Source organism: Danio rerio, chromosome 5 (assembly GCF_052040795.2).
Source record: "Danio rerio strain M-AB ecotype USA chromosome 5, GRCz13ab, whole genome shotgun sequence".
Lineage (NCBI taxonomy): Eukaryota > Metazoa > Chordata > Actinopteri > Cypriniformes > Danionidae > Danio > Danio rerio.
In genome coordinates this window covers 46,729,812-46,748,778 of record NC_141025.1, presented here as the reverse complement: position 1 = coordinate 46,748,778, position 18,967 = coordinate 46,729,812, and the positions used below count along the sequence as shown (strand labels likewise).

The 18,967-nt window shown below is 35.4% G+C and overlaps 1 protein-coding gene and 1 long non-coding RNA gene across 3 annotated transcripts in view; one reads left to right on the top strand and one right to left on the bottom strand.

Moving 5' to 3' along the window:
* Window positions 1–18,967, top strand: part of LOC141385595 (uncharacterized) — a 65,375-nt gene that overhangs the window by 23,262 nt on the left and 23,146 nt on the right. The window contains exon 3 of the long non-coding RNA XR_015491703.1: window positions 8,146–8,290. This is a non-coding gene — a long non-coding RNA (uncharacterized LOC141385595). The remainder of the gene's footprint in view (window positions 1–8,145; window positions 8,291–18,967) is intronic.
* On the bottom strand, window positions 12,717–15,874 carry dmrt2a (doublesex and mab-3 related transcription factor 2a). Of its 2 annotated transcripts, NM_130952.1 has the most exon segments (4): window positions 12,717–14,116; window positions 14,545–14,647; window positions 15,055–15,417; window positions 15,699–15,874. In NM_130952.1, coding segments are annotated over 3 exon segments (1,524 nt in total). In that variant the 5' UTR covers window positions 15,394–15,417; window positions 15,699–15,874; the 3' UTR covers window positions 12,717–13,034.

Here is an 18,967-nt window from a genome sequence, read left to right as displayed (position 1 = left end):
CTGTCCCAGCAGGCAGCGCTTTACCATTGGGGACTGGAGATCCTGGGCCGGGGCATATGTCAAGCTGTCCTCTTCACCACATGCTGGGGGTTTGTGCTCAGCCGCAGGACGTCAGCAGCTCACTCTACCAAAACAGAGCTGCTGCTGTTTGTCACTGGACTCCAATAATGATGATCACTTCTTTAGCAAAGCTGCTGCGAGTCCCCATGGGGTCTGAGCCCCCTACGTCAGCTTGTAAATGCCTTTTTAATGTTTCACAATGAATAGTTACCAGAGATGTTGACTATATATAAATATATACAGATATACAGTTGAAGTCAGAATTATTAGCCCTCCTTTGAATTTTTTTCTTTTTTTAAATATTTTCCAATTGATGTTTAACAGAGCAAAGAAAATTTCACAGTATGTCTGATATTTTTTCTTTCAGAGAAAGTCTTATTTGTTTTACTTCGGCATTTTAAGGTTTAAAATTATTATTCAAAATTATTAGCCCCTTTATGCTACATATTTTTTTCAATAATCTACAGAACAAACCATTGTTAAACAATAACTTGCCTAATTGCCCTAACCTGCCACCTAATTAACCTAGTAAAGCCTTTAAATGTCACTTTAAGCTGTATAGAAGTGTCTTCAAAAATATATAATAAAATGTTATTTACAGTCATCATGGCAAAGATAAAATAAATTAGTTATTAGAAATAAGTTATTAAAAAAATATGTTTAGAAATGTGTTGAAAAAATCTCTCCATTAAACAGAAATTGGGGGAGAAAAAAATAAAAAACAGGGGGGCTAATAAATGTAAATGTTCTACATTTTAGTATAGAGTCAGTTTCAACCATCTTAATCTATTTTAATATATCAAATATATTATTTAAATTTAATTACAAGAAAATGTTTAAATATTTTGTCAGATAATTTTTGAAAGCAGTTTTTTTTAAAGTTATATTATTCTTTTTTTAACTGGGTAATATTTTATCTATAATTATATTAATATATATAACAAAAGCTTATTTATTATTTATTTTAGGTTTTTATAGTGTTTTGAGGTTTTTTTATGTTCTTGCTGGGTCTGATGTAACGTAATTTCATTACGCATCACCATCAATTGTGATGTTTTAAATGACAATAAAAGGAAACTGAATTGAACTCAGCAAGGCTACAATAATTAGATTTTTGGTTTAATGCAGTGAATTATTATTAATATTTTTATTATTATTATTATTATTATGGGCGATGCTGTGGCGCAGTAGGTAGTGCTGTCGCCTCACCTCGCTGGGTTGCTGGTTCGAGCCTTGGCTCAGTTGGTGTTTCTGTGTGGAGTTCGCATGTTCTCCCTGCGTTCGTGTGGGTTTCCTCCGGTGCTCCGGTTTCCCCCACAGTCCAAAAACATGTGGTACAGGTAAATTAGGTTGGCTAAATTGTCTGTATTGTATGAGTGTGCGTGTGAATGAGTGTGTGTGGATGTTTCCCAGAGATGGGTTGCGGCTGGAAGGGCATCCGCTGCGTAAAAATGTGCTGGATAAGTTGGCGGTTCATTCTGCTGTGTGGCACCCGAAATAAAAAAGGGACTAAGCCGACAAGAAAATGAATGAATGAATTATTATTATTATGATTATTATTATTATTACTGTTAGTTTATTCCTGGGATTTAAAGCTGAATTGTCTGCATCAATATAGTCTTCATTATCAAATTATCCTTAATAAATCTTGCTTTTAGAATGATTTCCTGCTAAATAAATTTTTGTTTTAGATGAAAATAAAATGCTGCTTTATTTTTCAAATAAAAAAAATTATTCAAATCTGTGTAAAAGACTATGAACTAAGAATAAAAGACTATGGTGTGTTTGGTTTGTTTTTAGACTAATAACTTTCTGAAATTAAATTTAAGAATAAATGCAGTGTAGTACATTATTAGTTACATGTTTCAGCTTAATTTACATAATGATTAATTGATTTATTTATTTTTGTTGATATTGTTGGTGATTTTTTTTTCTTTCAAATTAAGCAAGAGCAGCATTTATTTAAAATATATTTTTTGGAACATTTGTAAATGTATTTACTATCACTTTAGATTATAACACATCCTTTCTGAATAAAATAAATGTTAAAAAAACACATCAATTTCTTTAACATAAATGAACCTTTCTTGTTGTCTTGTAGTTACAGATCAGCAATTACCAGTAAATACAAAAACATATCAGTCTAAAAGCAGGCCCAAAAGGATTTTTACTGAGCAGAGTTGACCTCAGGATCATGGACGCAGCTCTCTTTTGGCTCTCCTGCTAGGACACTGTAAATGAACCTAAACAAAGATCTTCGAAAATGACTTTTGCAGTAAAATCTGACGTCTCTCTCCCAAGGATTTCCATACGATTTCCATGTTCCTTTCAGAATGGCAAATTAAGACCATGCATTGCTGGAGACAGAAGATAGTTTGCTGCTCTTGTGCACACAAAACACTCAAGCTAAAATCACAAAAAAAGTCCTTCAACAATAACAGTCACATAAGCGACACACACACACAAACACACACACACACACACACATAAAAAAACATGCCAAGCACATACATATGCCGAGACCGGCCAGGACAGATCAAGAGCAAAATGTTGTTACAGCCAGTGCTTTACAAACATTCCGATTTACACGCATTTGCATTGAACTTGAGGCCATTTGCTTATCTACTTGAATGTCTTGGAAATGTTGCGAACAAACTACAACGAACAAACTCGGCCAGGCCAGCCAGGAGCCAGGTCAGGACTGTACCATTGTTTGGGTCCATGTAAATAATACCTTTGAATAAATAGCACAAGCGCAACATGGCTTGGCTTTGGATATGAACATCTGAAAAGCGATATTGCTTGGCGCTGGGCTTCACCGTTCACACTCTGCCTCGTCTTGTCACTTGTGTTGATTGCTTTATGAAGCAGAGAGGTGACGTTTGTTTAAACCCTCTGGATATACTCAGCTGTTGACTGTTTGTTAGTGAATACAGTGAGTGCTGTAAAAGGAAGGCTGTTTGCGCGCAGTGAAAGGAAGGAGAAAAGAAAAACATCCCACAGGTGTTAATGATATAAACCTGCCTGACAAGGTTCCTCCATGGAAATGCAAGTGGATGGTGGTAGATTGTGTGTGTGTGTGAGAGAGAGAAAGAGACACAATTTTCAACGGCCCGCATTGACTTCATCAGCTGTCATCCTAGAAAACATAGTAATTAAGAGCCGCAAATTTGACAAAAGCTTCTGTGCTACACTTTTCTGATTATATTACAAGCTGCCTTCCAGGAATTCTGCATGAAAGCTGCTGGTAGTGAAATGAGGGTAACAAATTGGGATCCTACCCCTCTCGTTCATGCATTGATGGAAGCCAATGCAAAATTTGCAGCACGCCATTAATTTCATGTGTCAAAATAAACCTGAAGCCTTGTGACTTGCCTGAGTTGAGGTTCACAAGCTCTGGTGTGCTTAAAGGATAAATCATACACATATGATAATATACTCTCACTGACTGAGAGTGATTACAGGTTTTGTTTTAATCTTTTTTTTATTTTTATTTTTTATTTTGAAGAATGTTGGAAAGTGGTAGTCAGCACATTGGGCACTTTGATGTCATAAAAAACATAAAAATCTGCTAAGCGGTTTGATGCGCCTCCCATAGCCAGTCTTTCTAAATTTCATTGGTCATTCATTAATTTTCCTTCGGCTAAGTCCCTTTGTTCATCAGGGGTCACCACAGCAGAATGAACCACCAACTTATCCAGCATATGTTTTATGCAGCGGATGCCCTTCCAGCCACAACTCAGCACTGGGAAACACCCATAGACTCTTGCATTCACACCCACACATACACAACGACCAATTTAGCTTACCCAATTCACCTGTACTACATGCATGGGCGTTGTTAGGCCTATTTTAGGGAGGCTGTAGCCCCCCTATATTTCTACTCAGCCCCCCGAAAACTTTTCCGATTAGCTCATAAAGTGTAGAGCAAATTAGCGTCTCAGTCCCCTTTAAATTTGATATGAAAACAACGGCAGAATTCGGCTACTTCATCAGCAATCCACAGCTGTGCAGAGCGAGAACAAAAGCTGTGTTTAAATGTCGATAAATTGTTAAAATAACTGCTTATTTGCAGTTCTTTACTATGGATACACTTGTATCCCTTGTACCCCAATGTCAGATAGGAGCAATCAGGTTTCCAATCTACTGTTTCCTCAGTGCTCACCTCATAATCACAACTGTTTTCCAAATGAGCTACCATTATAAAACACATTTCAGTGCATGGGGCATTATCTATACCACAGTCATGCACAGAAAGTATTAAACACAGCTACAGAACCACTTAGAGAATGTACTCATTTTAACTGTCAGAGTCACTGACAGAGATAGAAACATCATGTGTTGTCTTGTATTAAAAATCTTTCCTATTATACATATAAAGTGGCCTTTACTACAGTAAACAGGTTTATTGAGGTTCAGAACTCAAATGGCTATGCATGTCTATACAATACAGATGAATACTGCTAGTTTAGTATGCAATCCTACCACATTAGTTAAACTTTTTTAAGTGTAATACTATTAAACTATTACTTATAAATACATATATATATATATATAAATAAATATATTAGCCCCCCTAAAATAAAAGTCCTAAAATCGCCCCTGACCATATGTCTTTGGACTGTGGGTGAAACCGGAGCACCTGGAGGAAAACCACACAAACTTGGGGAGAAAATGCAAACTCCCCACAGAAATGCCAACTGGGGCTTGAACCAGCGACCTTCTTGCTTTGAGGTGACAGAGCTACCCACTGCGCCACCGTGTCACCCTCATTGTTTATTGTTTCTAAAATTGTAAACAAATCACTTTTATTGGTACACACGTTTTTGTTGTCAGTCCTTACTTTACAGCACAGTTTTCTTTTCAGTTTCTGTTTTAACTAAATCCTCAGCCCAAGTGTCCAACCCTACTCCCCTTAACAACCAAAAACATGTCATAAATCGGTTTTAGGACTGTATTGTAATCCATTTTTTGATGCCAATGTTAGATGTCAATTTTTTTTATATTGTTTTGGCAACAAGGAAGTTTACATGAATTGTAGGGATACAAATGCAGTGTAAATTTGGAGCTTTTCAGTTAGTAAAACATTTTGTATAATGCTTTTTGTTGCTTTATTCTGGTGATGAAAAGGGCATAGACTTGTAGATGTCAACTGGACATCAAGGTTTTAACATTATATTGATTTTTGACATGTTATTTTTACATCAAAGTTCCTGCTGGGATTGACATCCATTGTAGGGATAAAAATATATATATATTTTAAAGTCAATGGCTACCAGCCTCCAACATACTTCAAAATATATTCTTTTGTGTTCAACAGAATAAAGAAAATCTAAGTTTGGAACAAGAGGAGGGTGACAATGACCATTTTTGGCTGAACTACCTCTTCAAAATGCAGCGCAGCTTCAGTTTGTGTGTTGTTGACTTGAGGTGACAAAGTCAACAGATTAAGAGAGGGGTTTGTTCTGCTCCTGGGAAGAAGGAGAAGGTGCAAGTTGCACAATGAATGACGTGGTCTGGCCAGTTCGAGTTGTCCTCGCATACTTAGCTCAGACAAATGTTTTGGGTGTAAACCGTGCAGCAATGCAAATGAGTAGAAGTGCATTTTGATTGTCTTATTGACACTGAACAAAAAAATTTCATGATCAGTATATTTGTCTTTTTAGCCAGAAAAAAATCAATACATTCTGAAACAAGATATGTTTGCCTGCTTGTTTTCAGAGTGAGTATATATGTAGCCCTCCTGTGACATTTGTATTATTTTTTAAATGTTTTTCTAATATACTTTTCGATATTATTAGACTCTTAACATGTTCTTTTCAATTGGCTAAAGAATAAACCACTGCTTAGTTAACAAGTTAGTAAAAATTTCACTCAATACTAGTATCTTTCAAAATGATTAGTGAGACATTATGTGCTTTCATCATGGCAAAGACAAACTAAATCATTGATAGTTGACATTGGAAGCAGAAACTAGTAAAAAAAAATGTTGAAAAAATATTTTTATTAAAAAAATTATAAGTTTAAATATTATTGGTAAATATAATTAGTTTAAATTTTACCCAACAGTTCAGGTTAGTTTGTCGATGTTTTATGCAAATTTGGGTTGAGCATACAATCAGCATGTTCAGATTGTATAGCTAATGGTCATGATAAATGTACCGATACATTTTCAAAACCCAAACTGTTTGTTAACATTTGTTAAGACATTGTTCTCTAAGAAAAAACAAAACAAGGAACAATTCAGTCTATTGAAATATAACAAACACTAAATACTTCACAAATTCCTCATTGTTAGTTCATGTTAGCTAATGCATTAACTATGTTAACAATTGAGACCTTACTGTAGACCGTTACTGTATTATATGTATAAATTTTACTCCATTTAATATGTATTATTCATAACTTAAAAACAAGTGTCTGCATCAAATAAAATTAGCAGAAATGACTTCATATACAAAGCATATTAAATGTGAGTAAACTTTTTAATTTATTGTTTCAAATAACTGTTGGGACTAACATTGTGAAATATGGTTTTATTGTCTTTCATTGTAACAGAGACACAGTAAAAAAAAAAAAAAAAAAGCTGGGTTCCACACAATCCCTTCATGTCATCCCATTAAAAGTTCATTAAGTTAACTTAAGTTGATTGAACATAAAACAATTAAGTTGTCCTAGAGAAAACCTCAAGAATTTTGTTGTTTCAATTCATTTTAAGTGAGTAGTTTGAACAAGCAGCAAAAAAATATTTTTCTGTGTGTATGAAACAATATGTACTCTAAAAAAAAGTAGTTTTAACCAAAATCAAATATGGGTCAAATATGGACAAACCAAAATATAGGTTCCATTTGCTTATTGTGTAATTCACGTTTACTGGAGCCTGGTTTCTCTCAAGGTTTTAATCCTTCACTTTAGCCAATTGGTGGAAGTATTTTCCTCGTTGCTGTCGCCACTGGCTTGCATAGTTTAGGACTTGTAGAGCTGCGCATTGATTTGCTCTTCAGTATTTGGGCGCTCAGCAGTGAATATTAAACCACACTGAACTAAACTTAACTGAAGTTAAACTCTGAAAACTGAACTGACATTGTTTAAATTCACTATATTCGTCTATGTGAAGCTGCTTTGACACAATCCACATTCCAAAAGCGCTATACAAATAAAGATGAATTAAATTAAATTGAATTGAATTACTCAAAGCCAGTCAAACACTGAAATAACCCATGCATGATTCTTATCAAAAAATAATACTGATAGTTTTTTAACTCATTGATTAAAAACTTTCTGAAAAATGGCTACAACAAAAGTAATGACGTTTACAAATACTTTAATGAAGTGAATTTAGCATTTTGGGGTTGCAATGTGATTCCTAATTAAATGTAATCAAATGGTTCTTGATATAAACAAGATTTTCTGTTGAAACTATTGTTACTCTGAACAACATTACAGTGTGTCTTCTGTAAATCAGGGTAAAAATCTATGATAGTAAAGTTTTGCTCAGAAAAGAAATAAAGTACACTATTAAAAACATCCGTAAATTTAAAAAGACTTCTCTACATTATTTCAAACTACTAAAATGTCACCAAAAGTCACTTTATTTAACTGTAGAGTTGAATTTTCAACATCAAATGTCGACAGAGCAGAGATTAAGCTCCCATAATGCAATTCACAACCAGGCTCATTCTGAAAACGTAGCCATATATACATTTCTGGAGAGCACCAAATACGTCTTGGGAGATATGTTGTTTTACTGTTTTTGTTTCCACAAATACACCAGAGACCGCTGTGTACCCTTTTTTTAGATCTCAAATTTCTCTCGCGAGTGCCATTCGCGCCTGCTGTTCTCACATATATCCACCAGAGGCCACTGTCGACTGACTGACTGACCCACCCTCCTACCCTAAACCCACCAATAGTGTTTTCAAAAACACCAATTGACCCGTCCACCCACTTCCCTAAACCCAATTGACAGTTTTAATAGCAATCCAGCAAAAGAAAACTACTTTTTTTTTTTTTTTTTTTTTTAAACTTTTTTACTACATTCTCACCCTGTTTTTTTTACTTGTTTGTTTAATTTTTTGTCTTTAGTTTTTGTCTTATAGCTGCTTTCTGGAACCGTTTTTCATCGGACTAAACCCCTGTCATCACGGTCAACTCTGCGTCTCAAGTCCACCGACGTACGCTGCAAGCCATTGGACAAACTGGTAACAGCCAAAAAGCCGTCCATATGGAGGTAAGCAGTCAGCTGTCAAGCGAGATAAGAAACCGCATCATACCACCCCTAGTGTTCGTTTTAAAAACTAAATGCAGCCATACGTATTTTTGGCTGCATAATTTGTAATCTCCCGAAATGCAGACGTTTTCAGAATGAGCCTATGTTGCTTAATTAACAGACATTTTTTACAGTGTACATAAATAGGACCCATTCCAATCTTAAAACAAAATGATGCATGCAACCTCACTTTTCATACTTGACCCATATACAGTAGGTCAATATCATTATAATTAATATTATCCCTTCTGTGAATTTGCAATATATTTTTCCTGTGTACTGCAGTATTTCCTATTGTTTCTTCTAGAGAAAGTCTTGTTTGTTTTATTTCGACTAGAATAAAAGCAGTTTATAATTTTTAAAGCCAATAGTCAATATTATTGACCCTAAAATATTGCTTAGCCCCCTTAAGCAATATTTTTTTCCACCTGTCTACAGACGAAATGATTTGCCTAATTACCCTAACCTCCCTAATTAGTTAAGCCTGCACTTTAAGCTGAATACTAGTATTAGTCAAATATAATGTGCTGTCATTGTGGCAAAGATAAAAAAAAAATAGTTATTAGAAATTAGTATTTAAAACTATTCTGTTAATAATACAGGAGGGCTAATAATTCTGACTTCAGCTACACATGATTGTGCTTCTTTTAAAACTGTTGAAAGATCAAAAAAGATAAAGAAAGTTTTTTTTTCAGTTTGATAACTGATTTTTTTGTCTGTCATCTGTTACTGTGGATAATCTGATCTCTTTATCAAATCAGCGCTGAAAAGGAAAACTGCATGTTTCAGATCAACTGCGTTATCAAACTAGCCTATGTTAGCACAGCCTGTGTTAGCGTATCCTGACCTGCCTTCCTCATGTGTTATCGACAGCGTTTAAACAGGCTCGCTCGGCCTGACATAAGGCTCTAGTAAAAGTAACTGAACAAACATGCCGCCAATGCTAGTGATGGCACTTTGCTAATGTGCTAAATGTGACACTATGGGAACAGGCCTCATCAGTCTTGATGGCATCAGCAGATCTACTGTCCTACTGTTACAATCAGCTCGCTCAAAACACTCCTCCTGCTGTTGCAGAACCACTGACCATTTTCTCCAGGTTGCAAGGGTATTGACAGAAAACGTTTACAGTAAACAAGCGGAGAGATGAGCGCAGAACAGCCTTTCGGTTATACTAACTATTGTGGATGTCTTGAGGGCTGTAGATCAACATTCTTCCCAAGAAAGGCGATTTTGACTAACAGCTGTAGTCAATCTATAATTTCATGCTAGCTTCTCGTTGGTTCTAGGAGATATCGTGCAGAGGTCTTTCCTTAGAGACTTTTGCCTGCTCCATTTGTAGCCAGATATGATTCCATCCAAGTGCTTAAACTAAAACGTCTCAGGCTTGTATTGTTAACATTTATTAGTTACAATAACGATTTCACGTGTAGTCTGGACATATTCGATTTTTTTAGCTAGGCTAAAATAACACACATGGTTTATTTTAGATGGGAGAATAACATTTTATTTTAAAGAAATATTTCTATAAGATTCTGTCATCATTTAGTCATTCTTTACTTGTTTCAAACCTTTATTTGTTTCCTTTTCAACACCAAAAAGAAGACATTTAGAAAAATGTTGGGTTGGAAAGCTTCATAGTATTTGTTTTTCCTACTATGGAAAATCTTGTTTTGTGCTCAACAGAAGAAAGACACTCATAAAGGTTTTGAACCACTCGAGAGAGAGTAAATATAGTGAGAAAATTGGTTAGAATAGAATAATATTAGGAAGGAGATACACTTTAAATATTTGATATTCTGCAATCTGAGGGTTCAAACAATTATATATTGATAAATTTGCCTTTAAAGTTGTCCAAATTAGGTTCTTAGTGTAGCCCCATTGACAAATTCGATTCATAAATAATAAAGAAAGCACTCAGGGAAGAGAGAAAGTTTGTTTATTTAATTATTTATTTATTTATTTTATTATTATTTTTATCTATGGTGATGCTATGAGAAGTGTCAGGTAAATCTTCAAACAATCCCATTTTCTGTTTGTTGCATTTGTGGGTCAGTATTTATATAATTCTGTCACTTTTTATTATTTTGGTTTCATATACATATATTTTATACACCTATTTTAGATTCATGTTATTCATTTAAATATTTCATTGTTATTATTTATTTATTTATTTATTTATTTATTTATTTATTTATTTTTGATTGAGTAAACCTGAAGGTTTAGATATAACTTTTATTGTCAATTTTCTTTATACTAGTTATTTTGCGAAGTATAGTTTCTAAGCTAGAGGCACCGCACTAAATAAAAGTCTATTGTAGTACAAACAGCTATAATTTTCAGGGAAAGGACCAGCTATTACATAGTAATTCTGCTGGGATACCAGGGCTCCTATATTTTCTGTGCACCCAGCTGAGGAGGGTAAAGTTTTGATATATTTACTGTAGGAAATGTACTAAATAACGACATCTATCATGATCTTTTCTTTATGCAAAAAAAAAAAGCAAAAAGCAAAAAATTTGACTCTTTCCAAAAATATACAAGTGCAACATTTGAATAAAATGTTGAAAAAAAAAAAAAAAAACACAAGACTTCTTACTGTAATTTATTTTAAAATTTCATTTTGTTGACATTTTTTATGTAGCAAAAATACCATTTACATGTACACAGATATTTTTTTTCTGTTTGTTCAAACTACTTATTTAAAATGAGCTAAAACAACACAATTCTTTTTTTTGTTTTGTTTTTTGTTTTTTTGTATAGGGACAACTTAATAGTTTTATGTGTAGGCCACTTAAATTTGTAGAAACTAACAAGTTAACTTAATTCTTTCAAATCAGTTGTGTGGAATCCAGCATTTTAGTGTATTTTTGTGAACTATCTCTTTAATGTAACAAACCCTCTGTTTACTTTCTTTTTCTCATTTTATCTCTTTTATTCTTTGAATTTGTCATCTTCTGAATGCTTTACACATAGTCCAGGATAATGGCATAAATGTAAAAAAAATTTAAATCAAAAATGCATTGTTGAAGGTATTTTAGAATTTATGGACCTCTCATGTTTCTATCATCGACATCTGTGTTACAGTGCGATGCGGTCATAACTAATGTCTTGAGCAGGTGTTTCGTATTTGCACATAAAGTGGCATAAATAAACACAATCATTTGTCCCTTTTAGATAAACACACACACATGCACACATGGTTACATTATTAACTTAATGGCCCGTGGTCAAACGTGTAATAATTACAAAAATGATATTGTTTTCTGTATCCAGAATTTAACTTTGAATTTGAATCGCATTTATTAAGTTGTAGTATCTGCAGATATTTTTACATTTACTTGAGAATGATGTAACAACAAAAGTTATCACCGCTGTGCTAAAAAAGTACACAATCCAAATGATCCGAATGACAGGTTCCAAATGATCACTAATGAAAAGCTTAAAGGAGCTCAAATGTATCAGTAAATAAACCATTCATTTTAAATTGTATGTATTTATTTAATTCTTAAATGAATTGTCTATTACAATAATGATTGCGTATTATTGATTTAGTGACTGGTTCAGGTTAAATACTAATATTACTCAATTATTGTAATTATCATAATAATTACTTTGTGTGTACATAACGAACACCACTATTTTCATTCTGTTGAATAAAAGTAACTTTGTAACTACGTCAACTAGCGCATTATCTGCTTAATATCTGCAGTGCTTAATATTCCTATTAGTATATTTATATTCCTATAAGCAACTTTTCAAGTGTCAATCAGTCTACTAATACTCTAATGAGAGTTTGTTTATGGGTTGTTGCAAAGTAGTGTAACCTCATAATGTTATGAATATAATGTTATAATTAACATCATTATTGGCTTAATTAAATTTCTAGTTTAATAAAAAATGATCACATTCGTTAAAAAAGAATACATAATAGCAAAATGTGACCCTGGACAACAAAACCAGTCATAAGGGTATGTTTTTTAATTTACACATCATTTTAAAGCAGGATAAAAATACTTTCCACTGATTTATGGTTGGGAAGGAATAATAATAGGATGGAGATAGGGTATAAATATTTGATAATCTGCAGTCTGAGGGTTCATACAAATACATGTTGAGAAATTTGCCTTTAAAATTGTCCAAAATAAGATCTTAGCAATGTGCATTACTAATCAAAAATAAAGTTTTGATATATTTACTGTAGGAAATGTATTAAATATCTACATCTATCATGATCTTAATGTTCTAATATTTTTTTGGCAAAAAAATGAAAAAAGTAAAAAGCCATGAATTTGACTCTTGCCAAAAATATACAAGTGCAACATTTGACTGCTTTTGTGGTCCAGGGTCACAAATATGGTAAAAACACGGGACTTCTTACAGTAAATTATTTCGAAATTTCATTTTATTGACATTTTTAATGTAGCAAAATTAACATTTACAATTAAATACTCTACACATTATCATATATTTTAATGTACAACATGCATGTCTGAAATGTTATGTACATTTATTTATATATATATATATACACACAGAAGTGTCCATAAAGCTGCACATATGCCCTTTTGATTATTCCTAGGATCATCTTTTTTTGTCTTGTATTTATATAAACTTAAAAAATATGCATTTGAAAATAAATATACAATCAGCACAAAGTTACAATTTTACTTTTAAGGTTTGCTGTTGTTGTTAGCAAGAAGCCTTACTGAGATTTCCGATTTAAAGAAAGCGCCGGTCTTTTTAATATGGCTTCCACTGAGAACGACAGTGACTCTCCAGCGGTGACCTTGCTGCACCGCGGCTTTGCTACAAAGTCCTTTGCCGCTCTTTCCGAGCTTTTGAGTCCCACTGTGTCTTTGGCTGTACCTTCCCTGAACTTTTTCGCCGCTTCCTCCAGCAGCTCCTTACAGTAGGGCCTGTTTGTGTCTGGATTCTTGTCGTTGAGCGTCTGCTGGATGAGCGAATGGAAGGAGTTTAACTTCATGGACAGTGTGTGCTTGGCCGTGTCTTTGCTCATGTTGTTGATCACGTGCTCGTGGCTTCCTGCTTGTGGAGAGAAAACCTGTCCGTAAGTTCTTTTAGGAGGGGAGAAGGCCGAGCGGGCACCTCCATTGTGGCCGAGTCCCGTCTGAGCCTCTCTGGGTCCCGGCTGGAGGTCTGATGACTCTGGAGCCACTCGAGATCCCTCAAGCCGGGATGCGGGTGCATCCTGCTCAGGAGGGTGACTTTCGGTGGAGCTCATCATCTTTGGGTCCCAAACCGCTCCAGGTTTCAAGTTCTGGACTGCAGTAGCGTTCAGGAGACATTGCTGGTATAAGAGGGCATCGCTAATACTGCTGCTGCCCCGCGGCCACATTACAAATCGCGGGGAAAGCGGGTACTGGCGGTAGGTGGTGGCTACGCTGACGTTGGAGGAGATGAGCTCCACGTTTGCTGTGGTCCCGCCAGTGGCAGCATATTGCAGAGAAAGATCTAGACAGCCGGGTAGAAAGCCACACAGATCTTTGGGAGAGGGTTCGACGGTGGATGGGGCGGAGGCGGATGAGAAGGCCGTCTTGTAGGAGTTGTATTCAGCGGCGTGGACCATACTGCCCGGCATGAAGAGCGAGGCTGAGTTGGACTGGGTGGATTCAAGAAGCTCCCGTTCTTTGTATTCTCGCTCCAACATGATGGTTTCCAGCTCCTTGTCAGCAAAGGCCCGTCTCTTCCTCATGCGGTCGCTCAGAGGAGGGGGTAGTGCGGGATTGGCACCCAGGAAAGGGTCATTCTGAACTGGACGATATCCTGTGGATGAAAACGATGGCTGAATTTATGTAGAACAACACATAACATTTACGGCACTCTGACGAGTTTCTGAATTTGTTTTTAACAATACAACACCACTAATGTTTTAGTATAAATCATGCATTAAATTTTGAGCATCAATAATATCATGCAGCTTTTATTTTTAATCATAAAGAACATGCTGTATTTAGGAGAAGCTTACGCCGTGAAAATATCCAGAGGTGAACCATAGTGAATTAATTTGAAATAGACAGAAGTCCAAGAAAAGCTGAGAGATGAGGAGAAAAGAGGAGGTAAAATTAGTTTTGAAAAGAAGAGAAAAAAGGGTGAAAGATATCATCAGGTAGATCAGTCTTGAGCTTGAGCTGAGAATTCATGCATGCTACAGAATTTGTTTTTTTGTTGTTGTTGTTGTTGTTTTTACCCACCTTCTAAAATGCTTTTTGCCAGCATGGTCGATGGGCGGATGTGTCGCTGATAGATATTTCGTCTTTCCACTGGTATTTGCTTCCCAGTTATTCCCTTTTTGTCCTAAAATTGAATGATAAATAATCACATTTACTCTAGTGGATCAGATTCAACGGTTTGTTTAGTTTTACCATATTCTTGAAGAAATGTCTGACTGGCTGATACATTCAGAAAAATCTGCCTTCTCTTTGTTTTATTTTATAAAGCGTTTTGCTTATACACTCTTATAAATAAAGGTTCTTTATAGGCATCACTGTTTCCATGCATGGAACATTTTAGTGGTGCTTTATAGATGGAAAAGATTTTTAAAACAGTCTTTGAAAATTGAATCCAGAAATGATTCCTCAGTGGCATCGCTGTAAATCTTTCTTTCTTTTTTTTATCCTTTATTTTGAAGAGTGTATATTCTGTTACCTCAGTTTAATACTGATGGGAACAAATGGCCGGATCATTAGTTAGCGCGCACTCACCTCTGTCGCTTGCTGTCTCCGCAGTGCCACTTGTGCAGCCATTACGCGCTGTCTCTCCACCACCAGCAGGCAGTTTGCGCACTGACAGTCTCTCCATCGGCAGAACCTCTTGTGCCCCTTTAGACAAGACACAACGCCGTGGTTCCTACATCGGGCGCATTTCGGCGTGCGGCTCAGTTTGCGCTGGTCTCCAGAGCCGAGATTTAAGCGGTCAGATTTGTCGTCGTCTTTGGACCCCGTGTCGTCCTCTCCGGGGCCGGTGAACACCGCCTGATCATCGCTCTCCGTCTCCAGGCCCTCCACGTCGATCTCAAACTCCGTGCCGGACAGATCCGTCATTTTCTGGCCGCGTAAAGCAAGATGCTGTCCAAAAAAATGCGAATAATTATTTTTTTTAAACTATGTTTTCCTGCATGTAACGTGTCAAGTTAAATGCTGTCATTTTACTTAAAAAGTAAAATCAAATTTGCATCAATCAAAAAAAATTGTGAATTGAAAAACTTTTGTGAATGAATCACTGTAGCTGGTAAATTTGTACTTAAGTAATTTAATTCCTTAAGTTAACAAATAAAATAAATATATGCTCTGAAATGTACTGTATAATTTAAATAGTATGTTTCTTGCATATTTTAAGATACACTTACCTCGCCAAAGCAGTCAAACAAACGATGAGTGGATATCCAAGTCGCAATAATACTAAAACCTGAGGGTTTTGTCTTTCTTGCTTCCCAGAGCTGTTGTACCAATAAGAAGCGCTGCTCCAGGGTAAGTTAGACCACTTTTACCTATACATCAGTGAGCGACATTTAGACAACCTGATCTGTCACTGCGGTGTGATGAGAGTCTCTCCCAGCCTTTCAACTCTAAGATCCGCGCAGCAAACCCCAGGCAGCCAATTGGGAAGCTCCGCTTACAACGAGCCTATCAGATGACGGTGTTTGACAGCATGTTCCTATTGGCTCGATGTAAAACCAAGCTTTGCTATTGGCTGGATTAGGACGGCTCTCTGAACGAAGTTCTTAATGGGGTGAATTAAGTTACAAATAAAACATTTCTAAGAAAGCAGAACAATTAATCACAGAGCACAATGGGGGTTCAGCTGTTTAATGCATCTGGTTTCAAACCCTCATGTCTCAACCTTTTAAATGCGTTGTTCATTTCTGTAGGCAGCTTTACAGTTGACTTTTATTCAGTTTAGAAATTGAATCGAGTAGGGTATATTAATTCAATAAAACTGAACAAACTAAAATATTAGGAAGCTGTAAACTTTTGCTTTTTGCAGATGCTTAAAAAATAAGAAACGATTTTGCATTTTATTATAGCCTATTTGGACAACAGAAGTCTGATGTTTATTTTGGCTACTAATTATATTACAGAAAGCATATTGGCAATGTACGTTGTAATTGTTCGTTAATGTGCTTGCAGTGGCCAAAGTAACCACTAATTGACAATATTCAAATTACAGCTGGTGAATGCAAAAACTGGCGATTGATTTTCATTTTTATTCAAATACGCCTAACAGCGTTGCCATACAGGTGCTTTTTGTTTTTGTTTGTTTGCTCTGAGATATAAATAGAATATGCATCTATAAATATTAACTATTCTTTTCAGTGTGTTTTATTAATTGTTTACAGTGCAGATCGGCCTTTGGAGATCACGTTTAAAAACGCCGATTAGATGTATATAACATTAATTTTGTTAATTAAGATAGTTCAATTTATTTATAGTCCCATATTTTTTCACATAAAAGTTGCAGTTCTGCAAGACCTATTTATAAATTGAATGGTTTAAAATGACTTTGACAAATTAGTTTGTCTGTTAACAAGACACTAGATCTCTTGTTACACAAATTAATATCTTGTGAGTTGCTGTTGACAATGCATAACCCTTCAGGGATGCATCACTGTTTTCAGCTCGAGATTGAGCGTGATATGACAGTTGACACAACAAGCGATACTTAAAAAACATTGACTAAGCATGCGGGAAGGCTACACAAAACATAATTCTCTTTGTCCCGATCGACCTACCATGTGTGATGTTTCTCAAAACAAAGTAAAATCAACTGACACTAAAGAATGTCACAGCTACTGTTCGTGATGGGTTTGCTCTATAGACAGCAGCACATGCGGGACGTGGGAGAGTTAAGCTTGGTGTAGAACAACAAATATGGTTGGAGTTTGTACAATTGTAGTTTTAAAATTATCCATGTTATCCAACATGCGTAATTTATAAAAATGCTGGTTACAATATCATTTCAGTGTCAATCTAGCACAATATGTTTTATAACAATATTTTTATATAAAAATTTGGGTAACCACATACATACATATATATATATATATATATATATATATATATATATATATATATATATATATATATATATATATATATATATATATATATATATATACGCGCGCGCAATTTCATTACCACCGGTGAAAAAGATATGAAGGTATAGAAAGGCTGCTGTTTGTATCCTTCTGTTCTCATACATTATCTCGCGTCATCGGCACATTAAGAGTAACCTACCCTCAATCGTTTTTGTATCTTACTGTTCTCAAACATGTTTCTCGCTTAAATTAATGTATGTGTAAATACTATAATAGTATTATTTAATGCATTTATATAAATATATAAATAAACAATATCTCGCATCTTCGGCAGATTAAAAGTCACCTCCCTCAATGGCTTTTGTTTTGAAAGAAAATACCATCTAAACACAGCCTATTTAATTTATCTTAAATGTATGGTTTACTTTAATTGTTCTTCAGTTATTTTATATAGGGTTATAATAAAAGAAATATCGTATTGCAATAAAATAATATCAAATGATGGGTTGTAAATTCAAATTTGTGAAAACTCTTAGGGTAACTTTTCTTTATAAGCCAGCAATTTGACTTGTTTATAATTTGTAAAAAACTGTGTTTGAATCAGTCTAGCATATTTTAAAGTGTAATATGAATAAACAAAAAAAAAACGTTTAACATAGTTTAAAACTGTTCATTTAAGTTAGTTCCTGTGTATCCGTTTGTATTTGACACCACATCTTCATTGATCAAGTAAGCAGGATGGTATTTATGGGGTGATTGTGCTGGTTAATTGTCGGTCTGGTCTTGGCCCGTCATCTCTGTTACTCACATGTGGTGAAGATGTTTGCCGTGCAGGTGCAGCTTTGCTACTCGCTCTTAATTTATTAGCAAGGTTACGGCCAGCAAATCCAACTGCTACCCAGGGTGCAATTTCCACCCTTGGAATGCTTTGATCTTCTCTTCTGCCTTCTTCTAAACACATATGACAATGCCAAATGGAGGAAACCGTCGTCTTTATTGTATAGCGATCTTTATGCGTATATTTCACGAAAGTGGTTGCTATTATATTCCACAGAATGGATTTTTTTATCTAGGCTTATATTTGCATTGTTATTTTACATAGGCATGTGTTTGCTGTTAGGAAATGAGGCTATTGTGTTTGTATCAGCCTGCATTGTTGAGAAGTTTATACAAATGCGTTACTTTCTGTCACAGTGAAAATGCAGGTCCATCATAGTTAAAACGCCCTCAGACTCTGGGATCATTATTTACAAGCGATGATCAGTGACAAGCCTCTGGGTGTGTCTGTTACGCGCTGCAGTGTAACCCGATCGCAGTGTAGAGATGGGAGATTTGTGAGCGCGCTGAATCCCTGTTATGTTAATTAGCATTTGAAGACGCTTGATGGATCGGTAACACGTGCAACCTGCTGAATGCTTAACCACTCATAATTTGTCTGTCCGGTTGATGTGTACGACAACACACGGCCCTGTTGACTTAGAGGCACAAATTCAAATGTCAGCATTAAAAGCTGGCGCTCGGTTAAGTCAACAGATGTGTTAAATAGCCTGCAACTGCGACACCTGCACGACGCAGCGACC

Excerpts from the sequence above, each read along its gene's own strand:
- dmrt2a (XM_087251203.1), bottom strand. The coding sequence starts at position 14,346 with ATGGTTCACCTCTGGATATTTTCACGGC. Across the intron at positions 14,117-14,318 it reads CCTCTGGATATTTTCACGGC|GATATCGTCCAGTTCAGAAT; the intron begins GTAAGCTTCTCC and ends TTTCATCCACAG.